Genomic DNA, 18,925 nt, shown 5'->3' with positions numbered 1-18,925 from the left:
GTGCGTAGGCATCGTTATTTTTGTTCGTGTGTTCGTGTGTTTGTGTTCGTACGTTAATTTTTTGCCTTAGATTTGGTCCCAGCCTACGTGGATTCTTTAGGCCTACTGATATTGAAAGGCCTATTTTTTTACCCTAATTCTTTTAGTGATACTGAAAAGCTTATATTTGGCCTCAGTTTTATTAGTCCCATTTAGGCCTACTGGTGTTCCAAGGCCTATTTTGTCGGCTGAGCCCACCACGGACACTCTGCCTCCTTCAGGTTAGGATTGTTACATTTAGCAATGTCGAAAAAACAGCGGCTCGAGTGTATCCCCCCACGGTCGTCACACACAGGAGGCTCGTTAGCTCCCAGGGGACAGAAGCGGGGGCATTCTTTACCTGGGGGAAGAATAAGAAGTCGGGGTGGGAAGGGGAGAGGAGGGAGAGGATGGGGAGAGAGGAGTGAGGGTGATGGGAAGAGGAGGTTGAAAGAGGAAAAGTTTGGGGTGAGGAGAGAGGGATGGAGGAGGGGAAGCGAAGGTTGAGGGGGTTGGGAGAAGGAAGAGGGTGGAGGGGAGGGGTTAAGGTAGTGTGGGAGAGGGGAAGGAAGGGGAGAGGGAGATAGTGAGAGGTGGGGAGGGAAGAAGAAAAGGGTTAGTATTGTTAGTTGTTGTTGTTGTTGCTGCTGCTGCTGTTGTTGTTGTCGTTGTTGTTATTATTATTATTATTATTATTATTATTATTATTATTATTATTGACTAAGCAACTCACCTGTCACTTTCGCTCATCCTCACCTATCATTTTTTCCACTCACCTGTTTCACTCACTCACCTGTCTCGGTCACCTGTTCCAGTTCTAGGCATGAATTAAACTAACAAAAAAAGGAGAAAAAGAGAAATATGATGTTGCAATATAGACTTATGCTGATCCACCGGAAATTTGGGTAAAAGTTTAAAATTATTAGTCGTACTCAGAGAAAAAGTTAAATTTATCATTCGTGCTTGAAGAAAATGTCAAAACTATTAATTGCACTCAAAGAAAGTCAGTATTTTCAGTCACACTCAAAGAAAACGTCAAAATTTTCAGTCACATTCAACGAAAACGTAAAAATTTTCACACTCAAAGAAAACGTCAACATTTTCAGCCACACTCAAAGAAAACGATCAAATTTTCAGTCACACTCAAAGAAAACGTCAAAATTTTCAGTCACACTCAAAGAAAACGTCAACATTTTCAGTCACACTCAAAGAAAACCTCAAAATTTTCAGTCACACTCAAAGAAAAGTAAAAAAAATTCAATCACACTCAAAGAAAACGTCAAAAATTTCAGTCACACTCAAAGAAAACGTCAACATTTTCAGTCACATTCAGAGAGCAAAAGTCAACAGTCACACTTAAGGAGAAGTTAAAGAATATCAAGGAAAAAAAAATAAATAAAATAAAGATAGAATAAAGAACAGATAATTAAGTAGAAAAAAAAACAAGCAATCAAAACAAAGCAAGAAAAAAAGGCAAGCAAAAAATGAAATAAAAAAAAAAAACAGACAAAAAAATACAGATTAAAAAAAGAAATATCTATACAAGCCATAAATAATAAATAAATAAATAAATAAATAAATAAATAAATCAAGAAGCAAAGGAACAGAAGGAGGAGAAATGAAAGCAACAGTAAAATGTAAAACTCTCATTTATTACCCTTTGTATTTTAATATTTTGTTGTGTTTATTGAAGTTTTCTCTCGTAGCTGCTGTGTCTGGTTGCCTGTCACGGGGAGCAGCTCAAGAAAAATAATAGATAAAAATGGTAAAAAATAGAAAAGAAAAGAAAAAAAGGGGAAAACATATGAAAGGAAAGACGAAAAGAGATAAAATTGATCAAAAAGACGAAAAAAAAGGAAAAATTATGCAAAGAAAGACGGAAATAAAAGAAAAATTATTAAAAGGAAGACAGAAAGAGAAAGATGATTAAAAGAAAGAGGAAAAATTATAAAACGGAAGATGGAAAAGAGAACAATAATAAAATGAAAGACGGAAGAGAGATAAAAGAAGGAAAATGAAAGAGGCGAAAGATAAAATTGATGAAAAAAAGTAAGCAGAAGGAAGAAAATAGAAAAAAATTATAAAAAAAAATTATAAAAAAAGACGAAAACAAGGAAAAATATTAAACAAGGAGGAAAAAAGAAAGAAAGCAAATAATAACAATAATAATAATAAAAAAAAGACGAAAAAAAGAATATAAAAAGAAAAAAATCAATACAGTTCGTTCAAATACCGTTCCATGAAAAAAAATAAATAAATAAAAAATAAATGTGAAAATTGTTTTGGTACAAGTCACCGTTTTCTATTGGTGGGCGGGAAAAATTATCGACATTATTGAAATTTTAGCGAGAGATTTTGATGTAGCTGGTTATCTTATTTATTTATTTATTTATTTATTTATTTTGGACTTAAACTGATGCTGCCGAAATAATTTTGGAGTGAAGTTATTGATACTTTGATGTTACTGATAATATTTTAGACTAGGTGGTACTGCGAACTTATTTATTTGTTATTTTTTACGTAACGGGATCACTGGCCAAGGGAATCAATACCGGGAAAAAAAAAAAAAAAAAACTTAAAGCGTCAGTCACAAAGGAAAAATTAAGAGAATAATCGAAATTTGAAGAATAAAAATGAAGAGAATAATCGAAATTTGAAGAATAAAACAAACTTAAATATCACTGATGAAATTTGTGATTATTTTTTGTTTATTGATATTTTCTGGGGGACTGAAGTAATTGATGGTACTAAAAGGGTTAGGATTAAAGTCATTGATGGTGTTAACGGTTATTTTCATGGAAGGTTTTGATGTTATTGATATTCTACTGGCTCAAACGCACGGATGAATTTTGTGATTATTTTTTTATGTTTATTGATATTTTCTGTGGGATTAAAGTAATTAATGGTACTGAAAGGGTTAGGATTAAAGTTATTGATGGTGTTAACGGTATTTTGATGGAAGGTTTTGATGTTATTGGTGCTGTAATGGATCAAACTCACTCGTATTAATTTTCGAGTGGAACTGAATTGCATTGGGGCACCAGAAGGACTTGGTTTGGTACGCAAGTGTGGTATTAATGAAGGAGCAACATTTTTCACACTTTCTCGCTCACTGCTGGGATATCTGAACGAAACATTTACACACACAGACTTTTTAACACTTAGCTGCTGCATTTATCACTCTCGTTCGCTCATTTTTGGCGTATTTGAACGGAATATTTTGGCAAACTTGTCTGGCATTTCCAACCAGCATTTTCATCTCGTAGCTGCAAAATTTACCACTTTTTTTCGCTTATTTTTGTGGTACATTTGAACGAAACATTCTGGCAAACGAGTGACACTTCCACTGTACATCCTAATGAAGATTTACGTGCATTTTTCACAATATTTCACTCACTTCTAACCTTCTATCTAAACGAAACAATTTGGCACTTAGTTGCAACATGTACCCCACTGAACGAAACACTTTGACACACATTGCTAAGACACTTTTCACAATCCTTCACTCCTTTGCATCACATCTGAACGAAACATTTTGCATTCTGTTTACAATTTTAGCACAGAAGCTGAGGAAGAAGTGAAGAGAAAGCAACAAAACTTAAAATTAGCGAAATGAGGAATAAAAAAATTAAAAATAGATAATATGAAAGCTTATAATAAAGGAGAGATAGATAGATAGGTAGAGAGAGAGAGAGAGAGTGAAAGGAACGAGAGAAGAAAAAGAAAGGAAGAGAGGAAGGAATGAGAGACAAGATGGAATAATGTGAAAGGTAGGAGAGAGACATAGAGGAGAAGGAAAAAAAGAATAGAAGAGAAAAAGGGATAAGAAGGTGAAGAAAATAATAAAGAGTTTGATGAAGAAAGAAAGAAAATGAAGGAGAGAAGGAAGAGAAGAACGAAAAGTGTAGAGACAGAGGAAGGAAGGAAAAAAGGAAGAGGAGACAAAAAATAAAGCGAAAGAGAGGAAGAAGCAGAAAACAAGCAAGAAGAGAGAAAAGAAGATGAACAAGAAGAAAGGAAGGGAGGAAAACAGTTAAAGGAAGACACACACACACAAACAAACACACTCTTTCTCAAAATGGACAGAAAAGGAAGAAGGAAAGATGAATGAGAAAGAAAAGGAAGGAAGAAAAGACAGATAATGAAGACGCACACACGCACAAACTCTCTCTCTCTCTCTCTCTCTCTCTCTCTCTCTCTCTCTCTCTCTCTCTCTCTCTCTCTCTCTCTCTCTCTCTCTCTCTCTCTAGTGGTGGGGACATCTTCCGTCTCTTGCAAGTCTCAGATCTTTTCTCTCGCAGGCAAACTTCGCAAGCTGGCAGGCGTTGGCGTAAGTCCTGCCGTCATTACCGCAGACTGGTTCATATCGGGAGGGGCACATCACGGGACACGACCCGGGAACCACTGGCGGGAGGGAGGAGGGAGAGAAACATTGGTAAGAGGATACAAGCGCGTGTACAGTCCCGGCTAGAGATCCTGTACTGTTTACATGCTCGTTTTTTGTTTTGGGTTTCGTTCACGTTTTCTTTGGTGTGGTTTTATGGGTGACTGTCTTGTTTGTGTGTTTTTGTTTCTGTTTTTATTTTTATGTGGTTTTTGTCGGGTTTTGTTCATGTTTTCTTTGGTTTTTGTGTCGGAGGGTGACACACACACACACACACACACACACACACACACACACACACACACACACGCCAATTATTTTTCTTATTCTTCTTTCCGTTTCTTCATTTTTTTAAATATTCTCTCTATCTTATTTTCTCCTTTGTATATCTTGTCCTCTCGTTCTTTAATCCATCTTACTAACTAGATAACTGACTCTCTCTCTCTCTCTCTCTCTCTCTCTCTCTCTCTCTCTCTCTCTCTCTCTCTCTCTCTCTCTCACTTACGCCTGCATTCCCCTCGATGCGCCAAGCGGAGACGCCGGTTGTGGCACTTCCTTGTTAGTTTCAGCTGGCACAGGTTCCCGTAGGTCACGCCGTCAGTGCCACACACCGGGTTATAGATCAGAGTACAGGCTCCGGTGCACTTCTCAATGGGGGAAGCTGGGGGGGGGAGAATGTGGGTTTTAGATCGAGAAAGGGTCTGGTAGAGTTACAGGAAAGTGTTTTAAGTGTGTTTTTTGATTTTATGGGGTGTTTGGTACCTCAGTTGGTCATGTTTATTTATTTATTTATTTTTTTATTTATATTTTTTTCGCTGTAGATCCCTAACACCACCACCACCACCACCGCCAGACTCACCTTCACACTCTCCCTGCCTCACGAATCTCAGTTCTGGATCATGGCACTTCTGCTGCGCCATCAGGAGACACAGGTTGGCATAGGTAACGCCGTCACTGCCACACACGGGGTCATACTGAAGGGTGCACGCGATATCACACTCAGGAACCGGTGTGGGGATACCTGTAGGAGGCGGTGAAGGGGGAGGGTGGCACTCAAACTGGCACTCATATTGGTGGTAAGGCTGATAGTGTGAAAAACTGGCACTACTGGCACTGTTAAGGGTGGTTCATGATTGGCACTAAGACTGGGGGGCAAGATAAGTGGCACTGTTAAGACTGGCACTGTTATGATTGGTGGTGGGACTGGCGCTGTTAAGACTGGCACTGTTGAGTTGGCACTGTTGAGTTGGCACTAAAATTGGTGCTGTTAGGATAAGCACTCGAGATTGGCAATAATTTCGACTAATCTACTACTACTACTACTACTACTACTACTACTACTACTACTACTACTACCAGCACACTCACTAGCACAGGGGCCTTGACTGACGAGCATGAGATGTGGGTTCCTGCAGTGCTCCGCCTCAAACAGACACAGATTGCCGTACGTGTTACCATCACTGCCACACACGGGCCTCAGTTCCCTGGTGCATCCCTCCACGCACTTTCCGACTGTTGGAGAAGGATGGGAAGAAACAGAATTAGGTTTAAGATTAGGAGAAGGAAAAGATGGTCATTGTTTATAAGTGTTCAGAAATGTTTATGTCTCTCGCCAGTACTGTTATATCTCCGTCAGTTCTTTTTTGTTGTCTTATTCTTGCTTCCTTTTCTTCTTCCATCATTTATCCCTGTAATTTTTGTTCTTTGTTTCTCCGCCGTCATTTCTCTTGTTCTGTCACTTTTGTTCACTGTTTTTCCCGTCCCACCATCTCTTGTTAGGATTTTTTGGTGTGTTTAGTCTTCCTACCACACTAATTCACCTCCTATTAACCCTCTCGTTACCTATTTAAAGCTTTCTGCCTATTTACCCTTTGTTCCCCACTAATTCACTTCTATCACTTCGCTTTACCATTAATCCCCTTCACCCGTTCACTCAAACTCTACTTCATTCACTGCCAGTCACTCAAAACCCTCTCGAGACCCACTCACCTTCACACACGCCATGTTTGACCAGTGTTACGTGCGGGTTCCTGCAGTGCTTCTCCTCCTCCAGGTAGCAGAGGTTTGTGTAGGTGTTACCGTCACTGCCACACACCGGGTCGTATTCCTCTGTGCAAATTCCGGGGCACTGGTGGTCTCCTGAGTGGAGGGATGGAGGGAGGGAGGGAGGGTGTTAGTGGCTGTTAGTGTGTGTGTGTTTGTGTGTGTGTGTTTAGAAGAGGAGGAAGGGAAAAGGAAGAATAAGAAGGAGGAAGTTGAGGAAGAAGGTGAGGAGGAGGAGGAAGATGAAGAAGAAGAAGAATAGTAACAATGATAATAATAAAGTAAGAAAAACAAAAGGAGAGAGAGAAGAGCGAATATGCACTAACAGCCTCTCTCTCTCTCTCTCTCTCTCTCTCTCTCTCTCTCTCTCTCTCTCTCTCTCTCTCTCTCTCTCTCTCTCTCTCTCTCTCTCTCTCTCTCTCTCTCTCACCTCCACACACGCCCAAGGTCACGATGAATAGAAGGTGGTTCCTGCAGTGCCTCTCCTCCTCAAAGAGACACAAGTTCCTGTAGGTGATGCCGTCACTTCCGCACACAGGCTCTTCATCGCCCGGGCAGATGGCGCCGCACTGGTGGGGGTTGCCTGGTGGAGGGGAGTGAGTGCGTTAGGTGTGTGTGGGTCAGGTGATGGGGTGTGCTGGTGTTAGTCGGGGAGGAGTTTATGCTGTTGGTATTACTGTTATTGCTGCTACTACTACTACTACTACTACGAAACAACAATAACTATTACTGCTATAACAATACTACAAATAACATCAACTACTACTACTACTACTACTACTACTACTACTACTACTACTACTACTACTACTACTACTACTACTATGACAAGACCAAGCACACTCACTGCCACACTCGCCGTAGCTGACCAGCCTGAGGTGTGGGTTGGTGCAGCGCCTCTCGGCCACCAGCTGACACAGGTTCCCGTAGGTCTTGCCGTCGCTGCCACACACAGGGTTGTATTCCAGCGTGCACACCCCGGGGCAGTCGTACTGGTCTGGGGGTGAGGCCGGGGGAGTGAGGGGTGTTGTGGAAGGTGTTTGGTTTTGTAAGGCAAATCTGTATCAAGGGCACGTGTGTTATGCTCTGTGGTGTGTGGTGGTGGTGGTGGTGGTGGTGTGTGGTGGAGTGGTGACTTACCGACACACTCTCCCAGGCTGACGAGGAAGAGTGAGGGGTCGGTGCACCGCTGCTGCACCAGGAAGGTGCACAGGTTGCCGTACGTCTTGCCGTCACTGCCGCACACCGGCACGTACTCCCGCGTGCAGATGCCCGGGCACTCCAGCTGGTTGTGCACTGACACGCCATGCTGCGGCTGGCCTTCATGTATCACCAATTCCTGGTGGTGGTGTTGGTGGTGGTGGTTTTGTTGCAGTCCCTGGTGCAGCGGACTTTGTAGTGAGACGCCCTGCTCCAGGTGACTTTGTTGCAGTAATACATCCTGGGGCAGCTCATTCTGTTGTCCAAACGCCTGCTGCTGCTGCTGCTGCTGGCTTTGTTGTAGTGACGCGCCCTGTCCTAACAGCACCTGCTGCTGCTGCTGCTGCTGCTGCTGACCCTGTTGCTGATTTTGCTGTTGTTGCTGCTGCTGGCTTTGTTGTAGTGCCACACCCTCTCCTAACAGCACCTGCTGCTGCTGTTGCTGCTGCTGCTGGCCCTGTTGCTGCTGCTGCTGCTGGTTTTGCTGTAGGAACAGGAGCTGCTGCAGCTGATCTCTGTGTTGCTGCTGCTGCTGGTCTTGCTGTTCCAACAAGAGCTGCTGCAGCTGTTGTTGATTCTGCAGCTGCTGCAGTTGGTCATGTTGCGGTTGCTGCATTACCTGCAGCAACAGGAGCTGCTGCAGCTGTTGTCGGTGCTGCTGCTGTTGCTGGTGTTGCTGTTGCAGCAGGAGGTGGTGCATCTGCTGCTGAGTCAGATGGTGTTGTTGGGTTTGTTCCTGTTGGTGGTTCTGTTGCAGCAGCAGGAGGCGCTGCAGCTCCTGTCGATTTCGTTGATGTTGCTGGTTTTGCTGCAGGAGTAGAAGGTGATGCTGCTGCTGCTGGTTTTGCTGTAGCAACTGATACTGTTCTAATTGCTCCAGCAACTGTTGTTGCTGCTGCTGCTGCTGCTGCTGGCTTAGCTGCAGTAGCTCCGGGAGTAGTAGTTGTTGCTGTTGCTGTTGTTGTTGTTGCTGCTGCTGCTGCGGCTGCAGCTGGTTTAGCTCCAATAACTGTTGTTGCTGCTGCTGCTGCTGCTGCTGCTGCGGCTGTAGCTGGTTTAGCTCCAATAACTGTTGTTGTTGTTGTTGCTGCTGCTGCTGCTGCTGCTGCTGCGGCTGTAGCTGGTTTAACTCCAATAACTGTTGTTGTTGTTGTTGTTGCTGCTGCTGCTGCTGCGGCTGCAGCTGGTTTAGCTCCAATAACTGTTGTTGTTGTTGTTGTTGTTGTTGTTGCTGCTGCTGCGGGTGTAGCTGGTTTAGCTCCAATAACTGTTGTTGTTGTTGTTGTTGTTGTTGTTGCTGCTGCTGCGGGTGTAGCTGGCTTAGCTCCAATAACTGTTGCTGCTGCTGCTGCTGCTGCTGCTGTTGGTGGTGGTGACCTGGCAGGGAGGACAATAAGCCGGTAAGTGTGGTGGTAGTGGTGGTGGTGGCGGTGTGGTGAAGGTGGTGCAGTCTTGGAAGGGAATGACCAGCCTATAAGGTTAAGTGCAGGACGCACAACACGCGGGGGGCGGCGCCACTCACCACACGAGCCCTGGCTGATCACGGTGAGGGTCGGGTCGGTGCACCTCATGGCGGCGGTGAGGAGACACAGGTTGCTGTACGTCTGGCCGTCGCTGCCACACACGGGGTTGAACTCAGACGTGCACACCCCGGGGCAGTCCTGGTGCTGGTTGCCTGGGGTGACAGAAAACGTAGAGAGGTACAACTTGGACTTTTTTCGAGCGGAGTATATGAATATCAGAAAGCTGAGAGAAGACATGAGACTTGCACCTGTGGAATGAAGCGCCTCACTGTGTTTTGCAAGGCAGTTATTGGGGACCCTCGTAACAGAAAACGGGAGTAGTGATTGGGGATCCTCGTAACAGAAAACGGGAGTAGTATGACTGGAACTACTACTACTACTACTACTTCTTCTTCTGCTACTACTAGTGCTGCTATTACTACTACCACGACCACTACCACTACTGCTCCTACTACAACCACCACCACTACTACCTCTACGTACTTCAACCACAACCACTACCACCACCACTACCACCACTCACCCTCACACGCGCCATATCTCACGATGGTCAAGTTGTGGTTGTCGCAGCGCCGTTCGTCCAGGAAGAGGCACAGGTTGTCATACGTGGCACCGTCGCTGGCACACACTGGGTTGTAATCCTGCGTGCATTCCCCGGGGCATATCTGGTCTGAGGGCGGGGCGTGAAGTGAAGTGCCTGGGTGTGTCTTATGAAGGGCGATAGCGAATGTGGGTCTTTGTGATAGAATAATATAGTGGATGAATTTCTTAACCCTTTTTCTGCTGTAGGCGTTTGTTGACTTTTAAACCACTGTGATAAGTTGTTTGGACATAAAGACGAGGGGAAAATAAAGAGGTTAATTCATCTTTGTTAAGTTACAGATGTATGTTTTTATGATGCTCTAAAACAAAAAAATAAACTTATACATCATTATGGGAAAGATTAATTAGGAGTGAAAGGAAATAAAAAAAAAAAAAACGTAGTGGCAGTGGTGGTCAGTAGGACTTGTGATAGAAAACGTGTAAAGGGCATGACTTAACTGTTTCAGGAGTAGACTTAACATAGGGAAACTGTTAGGACTCTCAAGCCTACACGTGGTAGTCCCTGTATAAAAGATTCCTGCACCACACCCACCTGTCATCCCTATCCATGAATTAGCCTTATTTTAAAACCTCCCTACTGACTGGGCTGTGGTGATGTGGTTCCTGGGTTTGTTCCAGTCATCTGCCAACTCCCTGCATGTGTGTTACGTAATTTAGAGTCTTTTTTCATAATGTCCAGCTAGTGTATTTAAGGTCGAGTTATTTTGTATAGGTTTTGGTTCATGTATACAGTTTCACACACACACACACACACACATAGAGACAGTTTGTAAAGCTATTTCTGCATATACTTGTCTCCTTTAGCTGAGTTTCTGTGTTCTAACTACTACAACTACTACTACTACTACTACTACTACTACTACTACTACTACTACTACTACTACTACTACTACCACTACTTACTTCCACATTCTGATACGGTGACCAGAGTGAGCTGTGCACGTTCCGGGTCGGTGCACCTGGTGTGTTGCAGGAGGCACAGGTTGTCATAGGTGAGGCCGTCGCTCCCACACACGGGGTTGAATACATCTGAGCATGTCTCGGGACACCCCTGCTGATGCTGTTGGTGGGGTTGTTGGTGCTGCTGGTGGTGCTGCGGCTGGTGCTGGTGTTGGGGCTCGTGGTGCTGCTGCTGCTGGGGATCGTGCTGCGGCTGGTGCTGGTGTTGGGGTTCAGACTGGGCTGGGGGAGGCAAAGGGGAGCAGGGACGTGGGATAAGTTGAATTTTACTGATTAACTTGATGAGTCTTGAAATGTGAAATGTGTGTGTGTGTTTTGTCGATGATTTATGAAGAATCTGGAAATTTTTTTTGGAAAACAGATGTATTTTTTAGGTGTCAATCATTTTACATTCATTGGTGTTAATATCATCTCCAGATTCGGTCTTGTTGCTGTGGAAATGTTAGACAGACAAACAGACAGACAAACAGAAGATCGGACGGACAGGTGGACGGCCCAAGTGCTCGTAGTGTGTGTCCCTCAAGGTGGCAGGAAATCAGTAGGTAGGATAGAAAAACCCACGTGTGTGCAGGTGTATTCCTTCTATTACACGTACAGTCAGTCGTCAGGCGCTCATTCAGGCATCATTCTCACCAGCTTGTAGCGTAATATGAAGGAAGCGAGGGTCTGGAAACGTTAACTCTTTGACTCCCACAGCTTTGAAAACTGTGGAAAATGACGTGGTGAAAGTTATAAGCATCAATTTGAAAGGTGGCAGCGAAAGAGGTAGAAGAAGTGGATGGATTAGTTGAAATTTGTTACCTATAGTTATTTTTAGGCTCTAGATCGTCTAGTGTTCCTCAAATTAATCCTTGGCTGCTATTCCGTACATCTTTTCTTAATTACTAATCCTTCTGAGACATCTTTACTGGTTCCGCAGCCACCTCTATTCTTTAAACGGGATAAAAATTACTAAGTCTATAAGATTTCATGGATTACTTCTGCTGTTGCTTATTGTTTCGTATTCCAGTGAAAGGGTTAAGTAACGTGCCTAACTGTCCATGGTAGTCAAAGAGTTAATGTCCAATATATAAAAAGCGAGGAAAGAATGCCCTTCTCAACAACCCACTAGAAAGTTAATCGCCTGGGTCATTAGTGTTATCAGTTCCATTCATTCTTGGTCCATTCACGAGTCCAGTGGGGTCAGTCCGGTCCAGTCCTGCTACCAGTCTTGGGGTCCATCCTCGCATCGCCCTTTGTGAACTATTTCGATGTTGGGATTGTCACACTTCTTGATGGCGTAAAGGTGACAGGAGTGGCTGTAGGTCCTGCCGTCACTTCCGCACACAGGGTCCATCTCCCGTGTCATACAGAACACTGAACAACCCAGACCTGGTGAAGTTAGCACATCAGGTATCGGTGTGAGGTCAGCTGTGTGTGTGTGTGTGTGTGTGTGTGTGTGTTTATGTGTTTATGTTCATCTGGGTCAGTAGGATTTTGAACCGTCGCCATATTGCAGAGGTACATGCTACTATTACTACTTCTACTACTACTACTACTGCTACTACTATTGCATATAATAGTACGTAAAGTAAAGCCACATCAGCCATACTCCAGGTGCTGCTGCTGTCACCTTACTTGCATTGCGACTACAGTGTGCAAGGAAGAGTTGGCAGCACGTCACATCATTTGAACACGCATATCCACATCTCAGATACTCAACAGATATTTCACTGTTTGATTTTCAGGTTTCATTCTTACATTTAACAGTCATAAAGTAACAACGGTTATCATGAGTGTTCCCATTAGTGCCTCAATCCAGGTCAAGTGTGCCCGGGCCATGCATTGCTGCACCACTTACTGGGTTTGTGTTGCGAAACGATTTGTTCTCACCAGGATTGTTTTAAAAGGCCAAAGAGGTGTAAGTCACATTCTTATTGATGTTTTTACCATGAGCGATGCGGAATTCTTGCTCATCTGTCACTAGAATCAAGAAAACATACTTGAAAATCTTAATAACTTGCATTAGAGCTTGTTAACAGGGTAGGTTACTACTACTACTACTACTACTACTACTACTACTACTACTACTACTATTCCATTCAAGTAGAGCTGTATCTAACTCTTTCCTTAACGTTGATTAAAAAACAGAGATGGTTGCCGTTACTTTACTTGCATCAAAAGAAGTACTATATTTTACAAGCATGCATTAGTTAATTTTATGTCATTTGAACATTGCATAGAACAACATAAGAAAAAGAATGAAAAATGAATGTGCGTTGGGTCATAACATGGGTCCTAGCGTGGGTCCATCTGCTTTCGTTGTGGGTTAGTCTGGGGTCCTTCTGGGTGCTACCAGTTCGTGCCATCTCTGCATCGCCCTGGGTAGGCCTCTTTCAGGGTGGGATCTTCACACTTTGCCCGAGCAGCGAGTTGGCAGTAGTTTCCGTAGGTCTTCCCGTCAGTGCCACACACGGGGTCCACATACAGGGGACAGAAAACGGGACACCCATCATCTGCCAAAAATTGTCACTGTACAGTCATGGTCAGTTGTCCAATAGCCATCCATACACGGCTATTGCCAGGTGTATATTGTGCACGTGTCCACACACCTCACGTCTATACACCTGCTGACAGGTACTCACCACATTGCCCGTCATGTTTGATTTCTAGGCTTGGGTCCTTACATTTGGCAATCTCAAAGTAGCACTCGTTATCGTAAGTCTTGTCGTCTGTGCCACACACAGGCTTATATATTTCGAAGCAGGAGCGGTCACATGGAGGCAGGGCATGTCCTAGAAGAGCCAGTCAGTCAGCAGTAAAACCACCATGCAGTGCTACACTACTCAGGTCCTTATTTTGAAACGCCTTGTTCTCTCACCAGGACTGTTTCCAAAAGCCACAGAGGTGGCCTGTCAGGTTCTCATGAGTGTTTTTCCCATTATTAATATAGAATTCTCGCTCACTTATAACTAGATTCATGAAAACACTTGAAAATCACAATGACTTCCACGAGAGACTACTACGACTACTACTACTACTGCCGATCAAGTTTACCACATCTTCGAGTGAAGTAGGACTACGCCAAACTCTTTTATTAGCAGTGGTTAAAAAAGCCAAGTGTGATTGCTGCTGGTTTACTTGTATCACAAGGAGTATAGTTCCTGCGAGCGTTCATTACTTCATTTGACGTCATTTGAACATTGTGTAACATAAGAAAAGGCAGTGAAAGAAGATTTGGCATGGGTAATATGATAGGTCCTTTTGTGGGTTGTGGTGCAGGTCCATCCGTGTTGCCTATGGGTCAGTCTGAGGTCCCTCTGAGTGTTACCCCTTCCAGCCATCTATGCAGACCCCTTTGTAGGCTACAGTCAGGTCAGGGTCTTCACATTTAGCTTGGACAGAGAGTTGGCAGGGGTTTCCGTAGGTCTTGCCATCAGTGCCGCACACGGGATCAAAATACAGGGGACACCTAAGGTGGCACCCCTCCTCTGCCAAAAGTTGTTATTGTACAGTCATAGCCACAAGTCGTGCAACCTTCCCTCTTCATCTCCACTGTGTTTTGTGTCTCCCATAATACTTTTTCCTCCTATCTGCTGACAGTCTTAGAGGGCCCCTCCCAATCTGCCAGTGGCCTTATCCCCTGATGTGACATCTTGACTGCCTAGTATGCTAAATGTCTTCTTCCAAAAGCAACAATTGATAGACCCTTAGCAGATCAAAGGATTTACAATTAAGGGAAGACATTAAAGACGGTGGAAGGAAGAGTGATTTGTTACACGACTATTGCTGGGTGTATATTGCGCACGTGTGCTTCCACTTCAAGTATACACACACACATACACAATTCCACATGTCAGGTACTCACCACATATCCCCTCTTTTTTTATTTTGAGGCTTCTGTCCTTACATCTGGCATTGTTAAAGACACAGAGATTGCGGTAAGTGTTCTCGTCGGTGCCACACACGGGCTCAAACGTTCCCGGGCAGGGGCGGTCACACGGAGGAGAGGCGTGTCCTAGAAGAGTCAGTCAGTCAGCTGTGAGCCTAGCTTGCGTCAGTACAACGCCTAGGTTCGTGTTTTGAAAGGCATTGCGCTTTGTTCCTCTCATCGGGTGTGTTTTCAAAGGCCGCACAGGTGGTAAGTCAAAGTTTCATGGATGGGTTTGCTGTTAGTGACTTCTTGTTAAGCTGTTACTAGAATCACGAAAACATCCCATTTTACGAACACCACCACCGTGACTATTACCATTACTATAACCACTACTACTACTACTGCAATGCTACCATTCCACAAAATAATACTATCTACTCGATCTTCGATTCAAGTAAAGTTGCATCTAACTCTTTCCTTAGCGTTGATTAAAAAACAGAGATGTTTGCTGTTAGTTTACTTGCATCAAAAGAAGTACTATATTTTGCAAGCATGCACTAGTTAATTTTACATCATTTGAACATTGCGTAGAGCAACATAAGAAAAAAGATGAAAAATGAATGTGCGTTGGGTCATAACATGGGCCCTAGCATGGGTCCATCTGTTTCTGTTGTGGGTCAATCTGGGGTCCTTCTGGGTGCTATGACTCTGCGCCATCTCTGCAGTCCCCATCGTAAGCCAGTTTCACGGTGGGATCCTCACATTTTGCATGAGCAGCGAGTTGGCAATAGTTCTTGTAGGTTCTGCCATCAGTGCCACACACGAACTTCAGATATGTGGGACAGGAAACGGGACACCCTTCACCTGTCAAGAATTGTCACGTACAGTCATGGTCAGTCGTCCAATAGCCATCTGTACACGGCTATTGTCAGGTGTATATTGTGCACGTGTCCACACACCTCACGTCTACACACATGCTGACAGGTACTCACCACATGTCTCGTCATGTTTGATATCCAGGCTTGGGTCCTTACATTTGGCAATCTCAAAGTAGCAGTTATTCCTGTAAATCTTGCCATCAGTGCCACACACAGGCTTATATATGTCCAAACAGAGGCGCTCACATGGAGGCAGGGCATGTCCTAGAAGAGCCAGTCAGTCAGTCATGCAGTGCTTCACTACTCAGTGAAACGCCTTGTTCTCTCACCAGGACTGTTTCCAAAAGCCACAGAGGTGGCCTGTCAGGTTCTCATGAGTGTTTCTCCCATTATTAATATAGAATTCTCGCTCACTTATAACTAGATTCATGAAAACACTTGAAAATCACAATGACTTCCACGAGAGACTACTACGACTACTGCTACTACTGCCGATCAAGTTTACCACATCTTCGAGTGAAGTAGGACTACACCGAACTCTTTTATTAGCAGTGGTTAAAAAAGCCAAGTGTGATTGCTGCTGGTTTACTTGCATCACAAGGAGTATAGTTCCTGCGAGCGTTCATTACTTCATTTGACGTCATTTGAACATTGTGTAACATAAGAAAAGGCAGTGAAAGAAGATTTGGCATGGGTAATATGATAGGTCCTTTTGTGGGTTGTGGTGCGGGTCCATCCGTGTTGCCTATGGGTCAGTCTGAGGTCCCTCTGAGTGTTACCACTTCCAGCCATCTATGCAGACCCCTTTGTAGGCTACAGTCAGGTCAGGGTCTTCACATTTAGCTTGGACAGAGAGTTGGCAGGAGTTTCCGTAGGTCTTGCCATCAGTGCCGCACACGGGGTCGGAATACAGGGGACACATGTAGTGGCACCCCTCCTCTGCCAAAAGTCGTCATTGTACAGTCATAGCCACAAGTCGTGCAACCTTCCCTCTTCACCTCCACTGTGTTTTGTGTCTTCCATAATGCTTTGTCCTCCAATCTGCCGACTATCTTAGAGGGCCCCCCACAATCTGCCAGTGGCCTTATCCCCTGATGTGACATCTTGACTGCCCAGTATGCTAAATGTCTTCTTCCAAAAGCAACAATTGATAGACCCTTAGCAGATCAAAGGACTTACAATTAAGGGAAGACATTAAAGACGGTGGAAGGAAGAGTGATTTGTTACACGACTATTGCTGGGTGTATATTGCGCACGTGTGCTTCCACTTCAAGTATACACACACACATACACAATTCCACAAGTCAGGTACTCACCACATATCCCCTCTTTTTTTATTTTGAGGCTTCTGTCCTTACATCTGGCATTGTTAAAGACACAGAGATTGCGGTAAGTGTTCTCGTCGGTGCCACACACGGGCTCAAACGTTCCCGGGCAGGGGCGGTCACACGGAGGAGAGGCGTGTCCTAGAAGAGTCAGTCAGTCAGCTGTGAGCCTAGCTTGCGTCAGTACAACGCCTAGGTTCGTGTTTTGAAAGGCATTGCGCTTTGTTCCTCTCATCGGGTGTGTTTTCAAAGGCCGCACAGGTGGTAAGTCAAAGTTTCATGGATGGGTTTGCTGTTAGTGACTTCTTGTTAAGCTGTTACTAGAATCACGAAAACATCCCATTCTACGACCACCACCACCATGACTACTACTGTTACTACTACCACTACTACGCCGTGCTTTTTAACACACACAAACACACACACACACACACACACACACTAAAAAAAAAAAAAAAAAACAGACAAAATTGCTGTTTCTTTACTGTTACCATCACCACTACAAACATTTCTATCAACACTACATACACTTCTTTCACGTAGCAGTGGCTGTGACCAAAAACGCAAAAAGAAGAAAAAAAAGCATATTGAAGAGTACAGTACCAAAAAAGACGAGCTAAAAGATATTATGGACATATTTAGCTGCCTTTCCTGTCAGTTTAAATATCATGCGGTGTAACAAAGAAAACGGGCATGCGGTGTAACAAAGAAAACGGAAAAAAAAAACTGTTCATACGCCTATTGTAAACTTATTAACTAGGATTGTGATGCGTGGGTCGTGTTATCCAAATGCGTAGGGTGTTGCCATGTTGCCGTTTTGTCACCAGTTACGTTGATTTTTCCGGCAGCTTCCTTTGTGGACTTGATGCAGGTTAGGACGGCCACAGTTCCTTTGAGCCTCCAGAACGCAAGAATTAGGGTATGTCTTGCCGTCACTCCCGCACACACGTTCAAGGATGAGAGGGCAGGCGACTGTGCATCCTAAACCTGGTGGACGGTGGTGTGTAGTGTGCCGTCTCAGCTTAAATATGGTACCTCTCTCTCTCTCTCTCTCTCTCTCTCTCTCTCTCTCTCTCTCTCTCTCTCTCTCTCTCTCTCTCTCTCTCTGTCCTGATTGGTTTAACTGGCAAAATGTGTGATTCTGTGCCTGCAGTTTGGTTTAGAAATACTTGTCATTGTTAATAACTTACACAGGTGGTTTTTAAAGTGATTTCAGACTCAAAAATTGACGATATTATGCGTTATTTGCCATTGCTATGTGTGTGTGTCTGTGTGTGTGTGTGTCATTAGCAGTGAAAGCATGCACGGTCTGGAAACCTTTACACTATCAGTATTTAAAGGCAATATTTATCATTATTTCAGACGAGTTCACAGTATATATCAGTATTTGCTATTGCTGTCTGTACTGTGCGTGATATTTTGTACTTCTGACCATTAAATCATTGAGTTGCAAGATACTGTTTGGTCTCTATCTGTATAATCTCTATAAATTGCTTTGGGGGTTTTAATTTGAAAAGAGTAATTTTGAAACGTGTGATAAATTAACTTTGTGTATCTGTCGCTGAAGAAAACCCTTAAATTGTAAGATATTGTTAGGCCTGTATCTGTGTAATTTTTATGAAGTGACAGGAAAATGGCTTAAAACGTGTGATAAATTAGCCTTGTGCTCTAATAACTTCCTAATTGTCGTGTACTGGATGGGATGATAGTTGTGTGTTGTAGTTAAATGACTTGTTTTGATTGGAGAATGTTTGATGAAAGTACGAACTCAACTTTGTGTTTCTGCCTCATTTGACTTAATCGCAAAAAAAAAAAAAAAAAGAAAGAAAAAGAAAAAGAAAAAGAAAAAGAACTACTACTATTACTACTACTACTACTACTCATATAATGTAATAAATGAAAGGCTTGTGGCAGGAATGTAAAGTTGGTTTCCCTCGGGTGATAAAACAAAGACAGGAAGAGGCAGGTAAGCCGGCTCGTGGACAGGTGAGAGATGCAGTTAGTGGCAATGACCGTGTACACCTGTTTGACCTCTGCTGGATCCTTTACTGGGCAGTGATGTGTGTGTGTGTGTGTGTGTGTGTGTGTGTGTGTGTGTGTGTGTGTGTGTGTGTGTGTGGCAGTCTAGTGTTGGGTGT

General features: G+C 43.7%; 2 protein-coding genes across 3 annotated transcripts in view; both read right to left on the bottom strand.

Annotated features, from left to right (window-relative positions):
• Positions 1-1,649: 1,649 nt before the first annotated feature.
• LOC135095138 (PAX-interacting protein 1-like) overlaps positions 1,650-18,925 on the bottom strand; it is a 19,795-nt gene continuing 2,519 nt past the window's right edge. Inside the window, exons 3-13 of one of the 2 annotated variants that reach the window (XM_063995902.1) lie at positions 10,675-10,953; positions 9,692-9,838; positions 9,168-9,320; positions 7,586-9,022; positions 7,293-7,442; positions 6,876-7,028; positions 6,392-6,541; positions 5,771-5,914; positions 5,262-5,423; positions 4,908-5,063; positions 1,650-4,422 (exon numbers count right to left, since the gene is read on the bottom strand). In XM_063995902.1, the coding sequence (XP_063851972.1) occupies positions 4,265-4,422; positions 4,908-5,063; positions 5,262-5,423; positions 5,771-5,914; positions 6,392-6,541; positions 6,876-7,028; positions 7,293-7,442; positions 7,586-9,022; positions 9,168-9,320; positions 9,692-9,838; positions 10,675-10,953 (3,089 nt within the window). In that variant the 3' untranslated portion in view covers positions 1,650-4,264. The remainder of the gene's footprint in view (positions 4,423-4,907; positions 5,064-5,261; positions 5,424-5,770; positions 5,915-6,391; positions 6,542-6,875; positions 7,029-7,292; positions 7,443-7,585; positions 9,023-9,167; positions 9,321-9,691; positions 9,839-10,674; positions 10,954-18,925) is intronic. The other variant, XM_063995903.1, reaches the window with a different exon arrangement.
• LOC135095096 (four-domain proteases inhibitor-like) lies at positions 12,865-14,738 on the bottom strand (the record flags this gene model as incomplete). Its single annotated transcript, XM_063995800.1, has 3 exons — positions 12,865-13,226; positions 13,356-13,505; positions 14,579-14,738. Coding segments are annotated over 3 exons (474 nt in total), but the record flags the coding sequence as incomplete, so codon positions are not given.

This window comes from Scylla paramamosain, chromosome 47, assembly GCF_035594125.1.
Source record: "Scylla paramamosain isolate STU-SP2022 chromosome 47, ASM3559412v1, whole genome shotgun sequence".
Lineage (NCBI taxonomy): Eukaryota > Metazoa > Arthropoda > Malacostraca > Decapoda > Portunidae > Scylla > Scylla paramamosain.
The sequence above is the reverse complement of the archived record's forward strand: the minus strand, read 5'-3'. Positions and strand labels throughout refer to the sequence as shown.